The 20,010-nt window shown below is 35.8% G+C and overlaps 1 protein-coding gene across 1 annotated transcript; it reads left to right on the plus strand.

Moving 5' to 3' along the window:
- Positions 1 to 5,922: 5,922 nt before the first annotated feature.
- Positions 5,923 to 18,446, plus strand: psq (BTB-domain-containing protein pipsqueak). Its single transcript, XM_090108141.1, has 10 exons — positions 5,923 to 6,177; positions 8,180 to 8,263; positions 9,911 to 10,030; positions 13,079 to 13,190; positions 13,455 to 13,600; positions 14,134 to 14,311; positions 14,573 to 14,749; positions 16,624 to 16,726; positions 17,291 to 17,390; positions 17,963 to 18,446. The coding sequence occupies exons 1-10, from the start codon at positions 6,100 to 6,102 to the stop codon at positions 18,140 to 18,142; spliced, it is 1,278 nt and encodes a 425-aa protein (XP_089964267.1). The 5' UTR covers positions 5,923 to 6,099; the 3' UTR covers positions 18,143 to 18,446.
- The last annotated feature ends 1,564 nt before the right edge of the window (positions 18,447 to 20,010 follow it).

Below are 20,010 nucleotides of genomic sequence, written 5' to 3' on the forward strand. Positions count from 1 at the left end.
TTACTTCTGCCAACTTCTGAGGGAAAAAGTGTAGTCACATCTTAATATCAGTTTTTTGTCATTTATGCATGCCTGTATAGTAAAATTTATGAGTTAAATGGCAACACCGAATGAGATGTGGCAACCCAGCTTGTTTTTGAGATGTCATTTTCAGCGGTTACTTTTTTCGAATGTTGGCGGTATGAAACTTAGTGCTTCGGAACTTTTACAAAAACAAACGGGAAAAGCATTGCCTACGTAAGTATTTTTTTGATATTATGTTAACATAATGTTCTTTAGCTAAATAAAAGCTGATTTACTGTGCTACAAGCTACCTTTACTTCGCAATTGGTATTGGTAAATTCAACAACCCCAATCACAACGTCTGTGATGGTGACTTTGCCATGTTTTGTTGGAGGTTAGGGCTGCCACAAAATTCTGATGAATATTTTAATTAAATTGTCATTCTAAGTACCTACTGACTGGTGAAAAAAAATATAAATAGTTAGGTAGCCAGGTATGAAATACACAGTGCATGTGCTTAAATGAAGGTTGTTTTACAAAAGGTATTTATTTATTTAATTATTTATTGCACACACAAAAGAAATAGAGACACATAAAGTACAGCTAATAGGAAATAATGTGTACAAACGGATTTTAAAACTTGATTGGATTGGTTCCTATCAAGTTTAAAATAACAACAATTTTTATATTCAATCAAGATCATATAAATAAGAATTTGTCATTGTTTAAATCTTTTAGGAATGTCGTGTAATGTGTGATATAAAAAAAAAAGTTAACTAGTTAGTTTTATTGAATACTATTTTTTTTTGTTTTATTATGTAAAACAATTCAAAGTTAAGAAACTAACTAGAAGTAATTGATTATGTTTTTTTTTTACTTTTACTAAATTGTTCCTACTACGAAAATATTTTTATTTGACAACCCTAACCCTAACTTCTTCATAGATAGGAAATATTTTGGAAAGGTTGGTGAATTTGCCACCTTCTTAGAGAGTTAAATTACCAGTGCTAAATAATATAAAGTTTTTACTTTATTTTACGGGATATAGGAAGAGTGCAAATATATTACTTTTTAACCTCATAAACTCCAAAAATTTCATTTTTTCTTTTATATGGCAAATTTACCAGAAGTGACAGCTAACTTTGCCATAATTGTTTTTATGCTTAAAATATTATAATTTACAAAAATGAAATAGATATTTAAGTAGTAATAATGTAAATTTTCATAAAATTTACTACGTCTAGGTGCAGGGCTCCCACACATAAACACGATACGACGTCGCGTCGTACAACGATGCGGCGTCGTTTCACGCGCGAGTGGTCTTCGCACACGCGGCCTCCGAAGGAGGCTGCGTGGGGGATGCTGTTCAGGACGATTCGTCTGCAGCAGGTTGCTGCCGCCGCCCGCTAATACGGGCGGGTTACTGGGAGGACGAATCGCCCTGTATCGTTTCACGATAAGGGCTCCCACACATAAACACGATACGACGCCGCATCGTTGTACGACGCCACGTCGTATCGTGTTTATGTGTGGGAGCCCTAAACTCATTACGTTTTCATACAATTATATTTTTTTAAAGCGAATCAAACTTTTTGACACATGAAAAAGTGGCAAAGTAAGCAGGTTTCACGGTAGGTGGCAGACTTTGAAACTACGCAACGGATTTTGATTCGTTTTTTTTTTAATAGATAGAGTGATTCAAGAGGAAGGTTTATATGTAAATAACATCCATTAAATAGTGGAGAAGTACTGTTATTTTTGAGGTTTCTAATGTGATGTCGTAAATAATTACATTTTTTCCGCTTACATTGCAAACGCATGCTGAACCCTACGAGTTTTATCAAAATAATGTACTAAGTATTGTACTTACACATTGAAAAGGTCTACAGAAAAGTCCGCGATGGTATATCATTATAATTTATATGTCTATCTCTTATGGATAACCCACAATAACTTTTTTTTGTCATTTACTTTTTACGACAAATAATGGTTAATTTTCGAAGCGATTTTAACCAATACAGCAACGAAACAGAACAGCAAAATCCTTAACGAATTAAATACCTTGAATACATTGTTCATTTAATATAGATCTATATGGCCCTTTACACCGTATGATTTAAGTGAATATTTTCGAAGATATTACAGATTAAAAAATTGCGGGACGTAGCGTTTGCGGCGGTACCGGCCGGCCGCCATTGCACCGTGCGAAGCCGGGGCGGGTCGCTAGTTTTACATAAAACACAATTTCACTGCATCACATTTATTTCTGAATCAACATGAACATTTATATTCCACTTATTCTCACGACAAATTTTTACAAAAAAAATCAATATCTTCAAAACTTATTTTATAAGTCAATTGGAAAGATCTTTCATTATTAAGTATCTCTTCTAGTATCGTGGGTTGCTTTAAGATGGTCGAGTTTGGTTGAAATCTGTGCTATGGAGTTATCTATCCATTGCATTGATGACATGTGCGCGTTGAGAATTCGTCAGATTTTAACGATCTGAAAAAAATTGGTTGTCTGTAAAGTCGGTTTACTGACGAATGACGATAGTTGAACGTGACAACGTCCGCTTGTGATTCTTGGTCGCTCGATCCGCGCTCTCGCTTGCACTTCAAGCCTTACATGGAACACCTCAGAGCGAGGTAACGCCGCATGAGTCATGTTTTTTCGCGCGTGCAGCCGGCTCTATCGAATTATAAGACGTTGTCACGTCAAAAAATTATAAGTCACATGAAATGACATCTACAAGAAAAATTGTTTGTTGATTTCACTTTCATGATCATGTCAAAGTTTGGTTAATAATGTCTTATCGTCAGACAAAATTGCATTTACTTTAACCAGCCAACCAGCCAAACAGCTGATTCAGGCTAACTCACGCTCGCTCACGCTAACTCACTCTCACTCACGCTCACTCACGCTAACTTACGCTCACTCACGCTAAATCAGGCTAACTCACGCTCACTCAGGCTAACTCACGCTCACTCAGGCTAACTCACGCTCACTCACGCTCACTCAGACTAACTCACGCTCACTCAGGGTCACTCACGCTCACTCACGCTGACTCACGCTCACTCAGGCTAACTCTCGCTCACTCACGCTCACTCAGACTAACTCACGCTAACTCACGCTAACTCAGGATCACTCACGCTCACTCACGCTCACTCAGGCTAACTCACGCTAACTTACTCAGGCTAACTCACGCTCACTTACGCTAATTCAGGATCACTCACGCTCACTCACGCTAACTCAGTACCACTCACGCTCACTCACGCTAACTCAGGATCACTCACGCTCACTCACGCTAACTCAGGACCACTCATGCTCACTCAGGCTGACTCACGCTCACTCACGCTCACTCACGCTAACTCAGGATCACTCACGCTAACTCAGGATCACTCACGCTCACTCAGGCTGTCTCACGCTCACTCACGCTAACTCACGCTCACTTAGGCTAACTCAGACTAACTCACGCTCACTCACGCTAACTCACGCTCAATCACGCTAACTCACGCCAAATAACGCCAAATCACGCCAACTCACACCAGTTACTCTTTCACGCAAATACTACTGAACCGATTACAATGAAATTAAGTACACATATAGAGTGTGATCTATACTACTGGTTACTTGGATTAACACATAGGATAGGTTTTATTCCGGAAATCCCATGGGAACGGGAACGATGCGGGTTTTCCTTTGGAAAAGCGGGCGAAGCCGCGGGCGGAAATCTAGTATAAATATATAAATAAAATTTTGGTTTTAGCAAAAAAAAACTATGAACGCACTAATCCTGCGGTGGGACCTCATACAGCATACAATGTGCTATAAGACTTGACTTCGTTCCTGAGAAGTCAATATAAATTTCAGCCTGATACCTTCACGCGTTTCTGAGAACAGACCGACGGACAACAAAGTGATCCTATGGGCTATGATGACCTATACAAAGTTTGCGTTCTTCTCTTTTGTGGTTCGGAACCCCAAAAAATAACATTATGACTATTAGAGGAGGAATTATTAAAAAGTATATGTATAGGTATTAAAAATATACAATTTTAAAGTTTCTATCAACCCCCCAACACCCATATAATATTTCGCAGCACCGAGCGGAGTCGTTCAAAGTTTATAATACATATTTGGTAGGTATACCTAGGTAGGTAACTGATTTAAAAATTTATATTCAAGCTTTGCTTGGAAATATTATTTCAGAATGAAGAATTTACTTAGTTTATTTTTTGTGGGAGGTAATATAAAATTTCGTCTCTTTTTCGGTTAATATTTTTTTACCTTAGCAATATATTGGTTTATTATAAAAAGTATAAATTTCTAAAAACATTTTCATTCAACCCATTGTTTGCGTCAAAGAAAATAACTTTCATCGGCATAAAAGTTGGCAGTCGAAGCTTACAGCCTCAGTTTTCCTCATCCCAGCATTGTCGCTTCGTTAAAAAAATCAATAGCATTAGTACAAACGAATTATAGGATCCGTTTGTGTGCGTAGGTCTTTTGGTGTGCGGAACAAAAAAGTACAAGAGTGGAGATTCTTGTAATAAAAATCAATCGGAGGAAAGGCGCCGCGAGGGGCGCCGGCTGGGCGCCCCCCGCTCAGGGTGCATCTACCCGTTAATTAGTATGCTACTGTTATGATCTAGTTATGATATTATTATAAATTCAATTGAATAAACTGCGGAATTGTTAATGGAACTTGTTTGTTTACTTGAAAGTTGATTCGATATTCAAAGAACGGATGGATGAATGTTATTTTTCATCCAGGAATTTAAGTCACCTGTCACGTAGCTCTAGTTACTATGTTTATTATTTTATAAGGGGGTAAATTTTTTTGATTTTGTAATTGTTTTTAGGAATTTACTGCGATTTTTGATAGTGGGTAAAAATGGTTAAATAGTACTTAAGTCAATTTCTGCCGAGGGGTAATTTTCTGTTCGTAAAAATATAATTAGCCTATAAAATATATTCTAAACAATATTGCTTGGTGTATGATTAGACTATGAGCATTTTGAATGTGGAATTTTCGTAAGTTCTGCATAAATTCAAATGTCGAGTGAACGTTGTTGCGTTATATTAGTGTTGAGGACTGAGGTTCCTGTTTCAGTGTTGTAGCTACGAGACTAAACATTTCGCAATGAGTATGCAAAAGTCGAAACGAAAGGACCCGATTGCGACGCTCGGCCAGCAAGGCGTTTGTTTTTATTTCTTTGGCGCGGGAAAAAATGGAGCCCGCCCTGCACCTCCTAACATGCGCCACGCAGCGACGCAGACGTGCGGCCGCGAATTCACTTTCATTTGCGACATCCCATCGCTGCCGAAGGTCACCGTGCATTCATAACCCCACGTGTGACGCGAGTACTTTTCGCGCCAACCGCTGACCGACTAGGTGAGTGAGATTGTTCGCTGATCGCTCGTCGCCGTTTCTTACGTTTATCGGTTTCGCTTCCCTCCGTCCTTCGCTGAAGACGTTCGTCCCGCGGTTGCCCGCCGCCGCGTATCCCTCTCGAGCCTCGACTGCTATGATATGAAGAGGGTTAAAACGTTTACATTCACCGACCGACAGGTGACATACGAACGTCTGCATCGCGCCGGTCCACGGCCCGATAGTGGAACACGCGTTAAAACTTTCCAACTTTAGACGCGGGAATTTTGTTTTAAGTTCCCGTCGAAAATGTCGATCGTGTGCTTGCGAAATAAAATTAAAAAAGCTCGCGGCGAGCTCAGGGCAGGAAAAGAAAGAGAGGGAATCGGGTTTGCACTCTTCATTTGTGCACCAATCGAGAAAAAATTCAATAAAGCTCGCTTCCTTTTGTCTAATTGCCTATGTAAACCTACTTATATTATGCCGATTGTTCGATTCGCGCGACATTTGGAGGAAAAAATGTTTTGTTTTGCACAGACGGGCTTCGGAGATGGTTTAAGTAAATATCTCGCTGATAAAATGCGTGTTTATTGAACAATTAAGATTTAAGATTAAGGGAATATACATTAGCCAGAACTTTATTACAATTCAATTTTAATTCGGTAGATTATTTTCATGAATGAAAGTAAGTTTTTCTAAGTAAAGTGATTGTTACTAGGAAATGCCTGGCTACGGACCGTCTCAAGTAAAGTGTGAGCCGCTGTCTGACGAAGAGGATTCGCAGTTTGGAAAGCACTATGTGAGATTTTTTCATAGTTACTACTCTTATTATCATATCTCTTGTTTATAAGTTTTTGTTATATATTTAAAACTTTTCATGTTATAAAAATATCTAATAATTAGTAGTTAATAGTTATAATGGCAGTTCACAGTATAAACTTCGTTGTCTGTGAACAACTTTAAAAATATAATGTAACATTAATTAATGGAATGTGTTATCGGTTTTCCTTTTAAGTTATCTGAAAAAATAAGTAGGTAGATCATTAACTTATTTATTTTGATTATGGAATTATTACATACCTACCTATGTTTTAACTTGGTTCTAACCTTCATTTTAATTGCAATTTAATATAACTAGGTACTTTTAATTATATCGTTTGGTAATGACAAAAAATATTTATGAGCCTTTATTCTGTTCAAATCGTTATTTTTGCGAAAATTGTCAGAAACAGAATTATAATTTATACGGCAACCAATTTTTGATTTTCAACTAAATCTGTTCAGTGGTTTAAGCGTAATACATAACATACTTAAACACTTTAAAAACGTAGATTTAGATAATAATTCATTCGTGTGACAATATGGACTAGAATGTTTTCCATATTCGTGTGGTAATATGGACTAGAATGTTTCCGTATTCGTGTGGTAATACGGACTAGAATGTTTCCGTATTCGTGTGGTACCATGGACTAGAATGTTTTCCATATTCGTGTGGTAATATGGACTAGAATGTTTTCCGTATTCGATTGGTAATGTGGACTAGAATGTTTCCCATATTCTTGTGGTACTATGGACTAGAATGTTTTACGTATTCTTCTGGTAATATGGACTAGAATGTTTTCCGTATTCGGTTGGTAATATGGACTAGAATGTTTTCCGTTTTCGTGTGGTAATATGAACTAGAATGTTTTCCATATTTATGTGGTAATATGGACCAGAATGTTTTCCGTATTCGATGGGTAATGTGGACTAGAATGTTTTCCATACTAGATTTCCGCCCGCGGCTTCGCCCGCGTTTGCAAAGGAAAACCCGCATAGTTCCCGTTCCCGTAGGATTTCCGGGATAAAAACTATCCTATGTGTTAATCCAAGTTACCCTCTATATGTGTGCTAAATTTCATTGTAATCGGTTCAGTAGTTTTTACGTGAAAGAGTAACAAACATCCATACATCCTTACAAACTTTCGCCTTTATAATATACATTAGAATATTAGATATTAGATATTAGATTCGTGTGGTAATGTGGACTAGAATGTTTTCCATATTAGTGTGGTAATATGGACTAGAATGTTTTCCGTATTCGTGTGGTAATATGGACTAGAATGTTTTCCGTATTCGTGTGGTAATATGGACCAGAATGTTTTCCGTATTCGATTGGTAATATGGACTAGAATGTTTTCCGTATTCGTGTGTAATGTGGACTAGAATGTTTTCCATATTCGTGTGGTAATGTGGACTAGAATATTTTCCGTATTCATGTTGTAATATGGTCTGGAATGTTTTCCGAATTCGGTTGGTAATATAGACTAGGTATAATGTTTTAAAATCTATAAAATGATTTAAGTGCACTTTCATAAATTACCACCAACTAAACCACCGCGAATTTTTTATACCAATTATTGAAAAATGCAAAGCATCTCTTTACGACGATACGTGTGTATTATTGTATACGACGACTATATGTCTCTTCCGAATCATTTAAGGAGGAAAATATCTCGATACAAAACAAACTGGAGAAAATCTCCAACAATTTATTTTGGAACAATTTTTTTCGAAAAAAAATGAAAAAAAAAGAAGCTTTTGTGTGTAGCATTACAGACTGTTTTAGTGGGATGACTCTTGTGACACCTTGAGAGTTGAGGTTGAGTGAGAGAGAATTTCTTGTGTTGTTTTAATGACTACTAATTTATTTGTCTTGTGTGTAATGTGGAATTAGAATTTCGCCGATTTTTCCTATGAAGAAGGGATAGACCTTTTTTATAAATTAAAAATTGTAAATAACACAATCTTAATTCCTACAGAATACAGAACTGCTTCCAATTAAAATCGATCCAGATTCACAATTCGATGACAATGTTACAACACATTTATTGGATCAATTACAGGTTAGTAACTTTCAATTCACTTTTTCTTCGATCTTTGACCCTGTTAAATTTACCCACTCCGCAAAAGCATTACTTACAATAGTTATTTAAGAAATAGGAAAAATTTAGTAGTATTTCAAATTTTCACGCCATAATATGTATTTCCAATGAAATTTACTTGTATGTATTACTAACTAGCGGTCCGCCCCGGCTTCGCCCGTGGTACATATTTACGTTTTCTCTACATAAAAACCATCCTCGGACTTCAAGGAATATAATAAAAAAAATTATTGAAATCGGTTCAGCCGTTCTCGAGTTATGCGCTTACCAACACATTTTGCGATTCATTTTTATATTATACTAGCGGTCCGCCGCGGCTTCGCCCGTGGTACATGTTTACGTTTTCTCTACATAAGAACCATCCTCGTACTTCAAGGAATATAATAAAAAAAGAATTATCGAAATCGGTTCAGCCGTTCTCGAGTTATGCGCTTACCAACACATTTTGCGATTCATTTTTATATATAAGATAAGCACAGATAATAAACATATAATACTAGTTTAAGCAATGAGCATGCATTACATATTATCAATAAGGCGGAATTCGAAATTAGCTAGCTTTAAACAGACAGCTATTGCATAAAAAACTAATCTTGAACACAGTACGGTAATTTCTGTATAGAAACGACACTACACAAAAATAGAAAGGGTGGTCAGTGGCCACATTTAAAAACTAATATCTAAGCTAAGGGCGTATTCAGAAAGAAAGCTTGAAACTTATAAGCGCTTATCGGCGCTTGTCATGTTCATATATTTTCCTGTCAGTGCTGGTAACCCGCGCAGGAAAATATATGAACATGACAAGCGCCGATAAGCGCTTATAAGTTTCAAGCTTTCTTTCTGAATACGCCCTAATATCATAATGAAAATTTAAGTCCCATATACATTAGTGGGATAATATGTGTCAGAATTATTTGATATCTGTTTCATTGATAGGTATATTTTCATTACAGATATAGTAAAAAGGATTTGTGCTATACGAAATCGAACCCAAGCCATCTCGCTTTCACTATACCTATACTTCGCCCGTGGTACATGTTTACGTTTTCTCTACATAAGAACCATCCTCGTACTTCAAGGAATATAATAAAAAAAGAATTATCGAAATCGGTTCAGCCGTTCTTGAGTTATGCGCTTACCAACACATTTTGCGATTCATTTTTATATATAAGACTAGCGGTCCGCCCCGGCTTCGCCCGTGGTACATATTTACGTTTTCTCTACATAAAAACCATCCTCGTACTTCAAGAAATATAATAAAAAAAGAATTATCGAAATCGGTTCAGCCGTTCTCGAGTTATGCGCTTACCAACACATTTTGCGATTCATTTTTATATATAAGAAGACTAGCTTTCCGCCTGCGGCTTCGCCCGCGTTTTCAAAGAAAAACCCGCATAGTTCCCGTTCCCGTGGGATTTCCGGGATAAAACCTAGCCTATGTTACTCGTGGATAATGTAACTTTCGAATGGTGAAAGAATTTTTAAAATCGGTCCAGTAGTTTATGAGCCTATTCATTACAATCAAACAAACAAACAAACAAACAAAGTTTTCCTCTTTATAATATTAGTGTAGAAGAAGAAAGATTATAAGAAGAATATTCTCCACAGTTCACCTCAGAGCTGGTACCAGTTCCCGCGGCTCCAACAGCCACGCCAGTTAGAGAGGACCTGCCAGCACCCCACGAGACCTCCCTTGCGATGTTGCAACCAGCTAAGAATACGACTTTGGTAAATTTTTGGCTTGTCAAAACAACTATACTCACAATCGCGCTCAAATATTGTATGAAGCAAAACTATGCCTATTTTATTTTATTTATTTATTTTATTTCTTTATTTGTATCAGGCAGCATTGCCCATATATTGTTAGTAGTACTTATTCTAGTGTTAATAAAACTACATATACTTATTTTTAGATTTAAGAGTTACAAGCCATTTCTTGTTGATAAAATTATGTACATTATTGAGAACTTTTAAAATACTATTATCATTTTTATTAATTCTATCCCTAATTGAAAAAATTTTTTTCCTTATTATAGCATAAAAATCATCTACTCTGTATAATACAAACATATGAGATGCACTACAAAAACGTGGCAATCCCATGAACATCCTGAATGCATTATTATATTGTACTCTAAATGTGTTCATTGTTTTTCGTGTATGCTTCACCCATAAGCTACTTGTATAAAATGACTGACAGTAGGTTGTGAACAATAGCTTTTTGACATTCCTACTACATTTTTTAAATCTCCTTATTATCATGTTTGCCCTAACTGATAGATTTCTTCTCTCCCTCTCTATATCCTCGTCATCACTCAGAGTGCTGGTAACGAAATGCCCTAAATATTTAAATTTATTTACATTAACCAACTCTGTTTCATTAAGATATATCGGAGGGACGTTGTCAGGACCTCGCCCCGACCGAAACACTAAAACATTGCTTTTTTTTTCATTATAAAGTAACCCATGTTCACTTGCATATTTCTGACAGATTCCCACCAACACCCTGAGTCCTCTGATTGAGGGACTGAGGAGAACCATGTCATCTGCATAGCTCAGGTTATTAATGTTAAATCCTCCTATATGACATCCGACATGAGTCGCACTCAGTTCCTCAATCAGGTCATTAATGTACAAATTAAACAACAAAGGAGAGGTTAAACCACCCTGTCTTACTCCACAATTTAGAACGTAGGTATCTGAGAGTGAATTTTGCCATTTTACTACATTCTGTTGATTTTGATACCAAAACCTCAAAATGCGAATAATGCTATCTGACACACCAGACCTTTGCAACTTGCCCCATAATTTATCATACACCACACGGTCAAACGCTTTACTTAAATCGAGAAAGCATGCATAAACTGATGTTTTTCTTTCTGTGTAATAAGCAATACAATTTTTTAAAGAAAATATAGCCAAATCAGTAGAAACATTAGGCCTAAATCCAAACTGTCTATCATTAAGTTTTATTTTATTCTCTAAAGATGGTAGTAAAATCTGTTCAAATACTTTTGAGAATACAGTTGCTAAAGATACTGGTCTATAATTATTAACATCTGAATGATCACCCATTTTGTTTTTGATTATAGGGACAACTGTTGTCCTCATAAATTCCAATGGCAATACGTTATGTTTTATAAAATAATTAAACAAAGTAGTTAATACTGTGATCAGAGAGGGTCCCGCATACATTAAATGTTCAATATTTAACTTATCATGGCCAGAGGATTTACCTCTCTTAACACTTCTAAATGACCTTACTACATCAACATCCTTAATTACAAAATCTACCTGTTTACAAAAATTAATTCCAGAATATAAATTGTTCACCGCTAATGAATCAACATGAAAATGCATTTTAAAGTTATTTGCGATTTTCGTACAATTACTTTCACAACCGATAGTACTAGGGATAGACCTAGTCCCGTTACATGAATTTGTGATACGCCAAAATTTTACAAAATTTTTATTAGTGTGATACTTTGCTAATAAATCATATTTGGATTGTTCTTGACCCATTTGACACTTTCTTAAAGCGGATCGAAACCTATTTCTTGACGACCGCATCAATTGATACAATTCACCATTACGAGGCTTATTAGCTATAATCCATAGTTTAAAATACGCCCTAGCTTCTTTGTGGTATTTCTTGACATGAGTATTCCACTTCAAAATACATTTATTCCTACATTGTTTCTTATTTATATATGTATATATGGCGGCTTGCTGCAAAATGTCAATTATTCTATTATATTCTGATATTATAAGACTTAAATGTGTTTTATTTGAACAATACGAACTACAATTTTGACAATCTAATTTTAATTCTGTATCTTTTAATTTACTTTCACAAAATTTGGCATAGGATTTAATTTGTTGTAGGGAATAGGGATCTATTACCCCAATTTATTTTATTAGGCGCATACTTATCACTCATAATGATTTTGGGTGGCGGAATATTCATGTCAAACTTACAGCACAACCGTAAAGGTAAATGGTCAGACCATGATACATCATAAAGGATTTCACATTTTACAATAGTGCGCGAGGCTGATATTGTACAGACACAGTGATCTAACCACTTCACTGACCCATGCACATCACTTATAAACGTAAACGTCGATTGCATATCCAACATATCAATGTCAGAGCAGCGCCAGTCCATCTCCTCACAGAAAGCCCCAAGTTCCCGTCCAAACAAAGAGTCTGGATGAGCATTGTAATCGCCTAGCATATAAACCATTTGCACATCACAGCTTTCGACAACCGCGCTCATCGCGCTAAGCGTACTTGTAAATTCCGTTAAGTTATCGCTGCAATCACAGGGCATGTACACACTCATCGCAATAAAGAATAAATTATTTATCTTAAACTTAATTGCAACTACACGGGAATTTTCTTCGGCTGTATCAATAATATTCGTTTGTTGAAAAAGATTCTTCCTCCATAAAAGAGCCACGCCACCATATGGTCTACCCTTTAAAATGCCCTCGGAAGCATTTACACCTGAAATTCCATGATAAAGGAAATCTTCGTCAATTTCAGATAAGGACGCCTATGCGTGTATTAAGGCAGAGTTTTCTAATGAGCGGTAAAATAGACTTTAAACATTATGGTGACGAAATAAGGTGTAAGTTTCAAGGAATGTTTTGTACATTCTACACAGACAACCTTTTATGGGCGTTTGTAAGTCTTGTTGTTTATTGTCATCATTCTAAACTCAAAAAATTTGTTACATAATAAAAAGTTCCAAAATGGTATTTTATTTCCCAGGGTTCAGCATTAATGGATAAACACATGTCCATGTCCTGTACAAATGAAATTCTGGATACATCTGATTTTGCTCCACTTCTGTCTATTAAAGATGAACCGCTATCTGAAGGAGGTGAGATTTTAAACTGTTATCAAATGACGTTTTTAGCAACGTATTTGATTTTACAATACAACTTTTATTTTGACATTTATTGTAATGAATTTTTTCCTAAACGCTCTTATACCTGTAACCTATGAAATTATATGAAATGGTAGATTTCTTTTAGTTCAATAAGTTTATAATACAGAATTTATCGTGCTGAAAATTGTGTTAAGTCAAATAATTGTTATTTTCGCTTTTGAAAGAATAAGGAACAAAGAAACATGATTCTTGCAGAAAGCCAACAATTAAGTGGAGATGAAACAAGTGAATGCAGCAGTATTCCAGAAGTCAGCAGTAGAGGTGCTCCAAAGACCTGGTCGCAGAAAGACATGGAAAAAGCTCTGGATGCCTTAAAAAATCACAACATGAGCCTGACTAAAGTAAGATACCTAACGTAATAATATGAGATAGGGAAATATATTTTTGGCAATGTGTTTTGTCTGTAATGATTGTGAACGTGACCTTCATATAGAAATAACTAACTTTTGAGATATTATAAATTTAAATTGAAATTGCTGCAGTCATAAAATAATTACTGAATTAAAAAATAAGTGTATATTTGGTAAATCATTGATGGAAATTATACATATAAAGGCCCCAAAATGTGTCCTTGGGGAACACCAAAAGCATTTGTGCTACATTGTGATATGTTTAATTACTTAATTTTGCTTAATTGTTGTTTTTTACACTGTTTGCGATGGCTTAGGTAAATATTAATCTTATCCAAGGCATAGACCACTAAATGTCTTATTTGAAGAGAAATATTTCGTGATAAACGCAATCAAAAGCTTTGGTCATTTCTAATAATAACGCTATTTGTGTTTGATTGATCTGTATGTAACATATTTTGATTTGTTTGTTGCAACTGTGATACGTTACCTTAAATTATAGAACAAATTATGGAAACTTTTAGGCTTCGGCAACATATGGAATACCATCTACAACACTATGGCAGCGTGCCCATCGTTTGGGTATCGATACTCCAAAGAAGGAAGGAGCTTCTAAAACTTGGAGTGAAGAAGATCTGAAGGGAGCATTGCATGCTTTGCGGACTGGGGCTATATCGGCTAATAAAGCTAGTAAAGCATATGGTAAGGAAAATAAATAAAAAGGTTTAGACAACGTGTAAATTTTTATTGCAGTAATGGTTTTTAATATTATAAATAAAATGTCGATGGTTCCATTTCATTGTCTTCTACATATTTTGTGCACATAGATAAACACAGGGCTATGACAATAATAATCTCAGATAATATATTCAAGTTGAAGGTATCCTCCCGCGTATTGAATTTTAAATTATTTCGACTAAGAAATTGCAGTACCAAGGCCTTATTAATTGCGTGTTTCTGCAGGTATACCCAGCAGCACGCTATACAAGATAGCGCGGCGCGAGGGCATCCGCCTGGCCGCGCCGTTCAACGCGGCCCCGACCGCGTGGCGCCGCGCCGACCTGCAGCGCGCGCTCGACGCCATCCGCTGCGGCGCCGCGTCCGTGCAGCGCGCGGCTTCACGATATGGGATACCTACGGGTATAAAATACACAACACCTAAAACACACGCACACACTGTACACATAACACTATACCGGCGCCACGCCCTATACGGGATACCTACGGGTATAAAATACACAACACCTAAAACACACGCACACACTGTACACATAACACTATACCGGCGCCACGCCCTATACGGGATACCTACGGGTATAAAATACACAACACCTAAAACACACGCACACACTGTACACATAACACTATACCGGCGCCACGCCCTATACGGGATACCTACGGGTATAAAATACACAACACCTAAAACACACGCACACACTGTACACATAACACTATACCGGCGCCACGCCCTATACGGGATACCTACGGGTATAAAATACACAACACCTAAAACACACGCACACACTGTACACATAACACTATACCGGCGCCACGCCCTATACGGGATACCTACGGGTATAAAATACACAACACCTAAAACACACGCACACACTGTACACATAACACTATACCGGCGCCACGCCCTATACGGGATACCTACGGGTATAAAATACACAACACCTAAAACACACGCACACACTGTACACATAACACTATACCGGCGCCACGCCCTATACGGGATACCTACGGGTATAAAATACACAACACCTAAAACACACGCACACACTGTACACATAACACTATACCGGCGCCACGCCCTATACGGGATACCTACGGGTATAAAATACACAACACCTAAAACACACGCACACACTGTACACATAACACTATACCGGCGCCACGCCCTATACGGGATACCTACGGGTATAAAATACACAACACCTAAAACACACGCACACACTGTACACATAACACTATACCGGCGCCACGCCCTATACGGGATACCTACGGGTATAAAATACACAACACCTTACACTATACCTAATTACTACATATATATAATTACTAACATTAATATTTAGGTTTTTTTTTTATTTTACTAACAAAATATGGATCTGCGATATCCGAATTTTATGCAAAATAAATAAATAAAATATACCGGCGCCACGCACTATACGGGATACCTACGGGTAAAACGTACACGCGCATCCATTCCATTGTTGGTGTACTAAGCTCTAAGGGATTAAAAATACTTATAAAATTCCAAACACATTTTTCATTGCATAAATTCTTAAAACTCTATGGGTACACTCCTAACTGGCAAACCACGCATCTTTATCAACCGCACGTTCGCTTACATTTAAGATTATGTTTTCTTAAACGCAATACTCACATTAGTGCAGTGGTCTTTGCCGGCTGCACAAATCTAGGGATGAAAACATAGAAAATAAAAATGCGCGGCATACACACATAAGGCGTTCGTAACGCCCAGATAACTTGAATGAGTGAAGAAGTGTGTTGAATGAGATGAGAAATGTAAAGGAAAAGACAGGGAACGGAAACAAAAAGGGACCTAAGATAGATCCTTGCGGAACACCAATGTTGATCGTAGCAAAGCACGAATTTTTTCTCCATCGACAATATCAGCTTGTATCCTATTCTAAAGCTATCAAGCTATGGGGTTATGAGCTAACCACTTAATTACATGATAGTTCAGTTTCCACAATAAAGTGAAATGTACTACAGAGTCAAATGCTTTGGAGATGTCACAAAATACTACCCAAGCATATTTTTTTACTTCTTCGGATCAGTTTATATTATTGAATTTACACGTTTTAGACTATTTTTAATCTTTATTCTTCTTTAAAACACGATGTGTTTCTTTATGAGCTGGTGAGAACATAACCCAATTAAATTTCAGATCTTCCAAGACAATCTTAATGAGCTCTAAGTTTGTGAAAATTTTGATTATCAAGATAAATTTAATTTCTTGTATATTCATTAAAAAATTTTAGGTACTCTCTACGGTCGGTGCAAGCGAGAAGGCATCGAGCTATCCCGCTCTAACCCCACACCATGGTCTGAGGACGCGATGGGAGAAGCGCTCGAAGCTGTCAGGTAATTTGGTTTATGTTAAAACTAGAACTAAAATGTACTAAATTCTACTATATATATGTTACTCTTATCGATTATGTTAACAGTTGTTGTCAATATTATTTCTATAATAAAAAAATAAATAAAAAAGACGTGTGGCACTCGGGGACTGCCGCGGTAAAGCTATTGCATGCTATGCCTTCAAGCCACACCTCCGCGCCCGTCCCCGTGGGGAGCGTGAGGTTTTTTCGATACGGAATTTCTCGATTCGGTCCCCGCGCTCAAGGCCCGCGATAGAAGCTATGCAATAGCTTAAAAATAACCATTTAATTGACATATTTTATATTTAGTTTAATAGCATTATAATGCTTTAGAAATGAGAAATTTCTAAAGATTAAAAAAAATTCGATCACGGGGCGACGGTTGACTTTTCGGTGCTTTTTCCTCAGAATATGACATGAACTGATTTTTCTATTTGAAAGCTTGTGCCTCCCGAGTGGTAACATTAAAATTTGGTCCAGTACACGCAATTTCGAGGCGGTTTAATTGAAATTGATATTAAAATTTTGTTTACTTAAAAATTTGCAGAGTGGGCCAAATGTCAATAAACCAGGCAGCCATACACTACAATCTGCCGTATTCCTCGCTGTACGGCCGCTTCAAGAGGTGCAAGTATCAGGTGCTTCAGGTTAGATGAACCCCAATATATTGAACTAAATTGAAATTGCAATTTCATGATTGTTGATTACTTACGCAAAGATTACCAATTAGCAGGTCATTTTGATCACTTTGAAGATAAATTCTGATATCGGTATTTTATCGAGATAATTACCCAAAGGAGATATTTAAATCTGTATGGTGTGGTCCTATAAAAATAGAAATAGAATGATTGTCTTTAGGGAGATCTAATCTTCAATTCTTCTTAAAACTGTGAGAAAGAAAGAAATAATTTTGCATACGAGCTATCTTTTATTCAATGTACTTACACAAGTGTAAAAATTAAATGTACCGAATTACTGACAATTATTATTGAAGTGAAACTTCTTTATCGGGGTTGGAAAAAAATTTAGTGTAACATTTTTTCGTTGCGCGCCATCTTGTTTTTATCCCTACCACGCGTGATTGACGTATTTCTGTAAAGTTGCATATAGTAAATTATTTTTTGAAAAATAAGGTCATAAAGAAGTTTCACTTCTTACGTGTGTACACTAGTATACGCACACATTTTTTTATTTATTTCCTGTATTCATGTACTTCCAGGATCCACAAACACTACCAGAAAACAAACCAGAAGAGCATCCAGAGATTCAAAACCAAGAGTTCCATCACCCGACCCTTAACTACGATTCCGAGTACATGGGCGAGGTATCTTCAATGCAAAGTCTGCAGGAGCACTACAGCCAAGCAATGTATTACGCACAGTGCAATGTTACCAGCTGAGCCGTGACTCCCCATTATTGTGGGGAACAATGACATCGTGGATATTGAATCATTTTAATATGCTTTCAGTGTATGAAAAGTTGTTATTGAAGTCCTTTTGTAATTTTTTACACATTTAACTGGGTTGAAGTTAAACATTGAACAGAAAACGCAGTGCAGAGTTTATTTGTATTATATACAAAATATTAAATTGAATTCCTTCTATTTTAGAAGTTAGCACAGCATTGTGAAATTGAAAGCTCCAGCGAAATGTTGTTTTGATCACATAAATGATAAACATTCAGTGATTATTGTTCATCTCGTTATTTTAAATATGTTACTTCTGTTCTGTTACTTCTGTTATTCTGTAATTTTATTTTTTTTTATTGCCGAGAAGTCAATGGAGCGTTTTATTAATTGTTAAGTTAGGTACAATAATTGCTCATTATTGTAATAATGTTACGTGTAAGAGTAAAGCGGGTTAGTGAATTAGTTAATAGTGATTCAATTTAAGAAAATATACACAACAATAATATTAATTAATTAAGTTTTAATGTTGATGTACGCTCATAACATAGGAAACACTTTTTCCGCAATGTGATTGATATTGAAAATGCATTCAAAACCCATATCCATAATGATTAACAAAATTACATGTTTTTTTTAGTAAATGTAAAACTATTACAATTTTTACATTGAAATTGGCATAAAAAGCTTAATCAATAGGTACCTTGTAAGAAACTATAATTTTTTTAGTGTAAAATTAAATGGCAACACAGATGTCATAAATGTACAAGATGGCGGCGATTAGTTCCGATTTCAACCGCGCTAATTTATATATTTGTCGCTTGCGTAGAAAATTCAAAATACATGCTAGAAATAATGTTTAGAAACTACAAATTACATTTAAACTTTTAAGTAACCCCTTTTTAGGAAATTTTAGTCAACGTATATTTTAGTATAACCTAGTAACTAATACAAAAATACGTAATTCATAGAATTTATTATAGCAATATTAGATAAATAGATAATAGATTTAATATCAAGTTCAGTTACTTTCATAACATTTTTACATACTGTTACAAATTACAATAGTCAAATATATTTTTGCATTTCATTTTTACACATTTCTATACCTAATAGACAAACTTAATCCGTGCCACTAACAAATAAAATAGCAAAACGTCCATTTTCAATTATGATTCCAAATGTTAAAGTAAGTTAAGATGTCATTTTAATTTTAGTATGCAGGTTAAATTGTAGTTTTTATATTATACCTACATATTAAGAACGATTGAAGTTAGAATATAATAATTACCTATATAGCAATATGTAAATGCTCGGATTTAACGACACAAATATAATATACCTACTTGTAGGTATGTGTATTTGAAATACCTATGTTTTCAACATCTAAGCTTTGTTATTTTAGACTTTTTCTTTTTTTGATTATTTCTGTTCTCAAAAATACAAAGGGTGCACGTCCTAAGTTAAAATATACCTGCTGCTATTAAATTTTGAAACTATTTCAACAGTACTGTTGAAATAGTTTCAAAATTTAATGAAATTGTAAAATTACAGTAACTAGGTAGGCTCTTCGATAATTTGCTTTAATGTAATCTTCCAAGTAAAGTGTAGGTATGTACGTACGCTTCGAATAATTATTTAAAAAAGTGGCAATAAGCAATTTTGTATGTTTGATTCTCTGAAGTTATTGCAAATCTCGACATGACATTCGTAATCAAAGCAAAATAATAGGTACTAAGGTATAAATTAGATTTAACCGACTTTGGAAATAATTTTAGAATATATGCGTCTAAAACTTAAGGCTAACTTGATGTTATTAAAAGTCTGTCCATTATAAGTAACAACATACGTAAATAATTGTA

This window comes from Colias eurytheme, chromosome 12 (genome assembly GCF_061535395.1).
Source record: "Colias eurytheme isolate Ceu_HAF_F1 chromosome 12, ilColEury1 Martin Lab GWU primary, whole genome shotgun sequence".
In the NCBI taxonomy this organism is placed as follows: domain Eukaryota; kingdom Metazoa; phylum Arthropoda; class Insecta; order Lepidoptera; family Pieridae; genus Colias; species Colias eurytheme.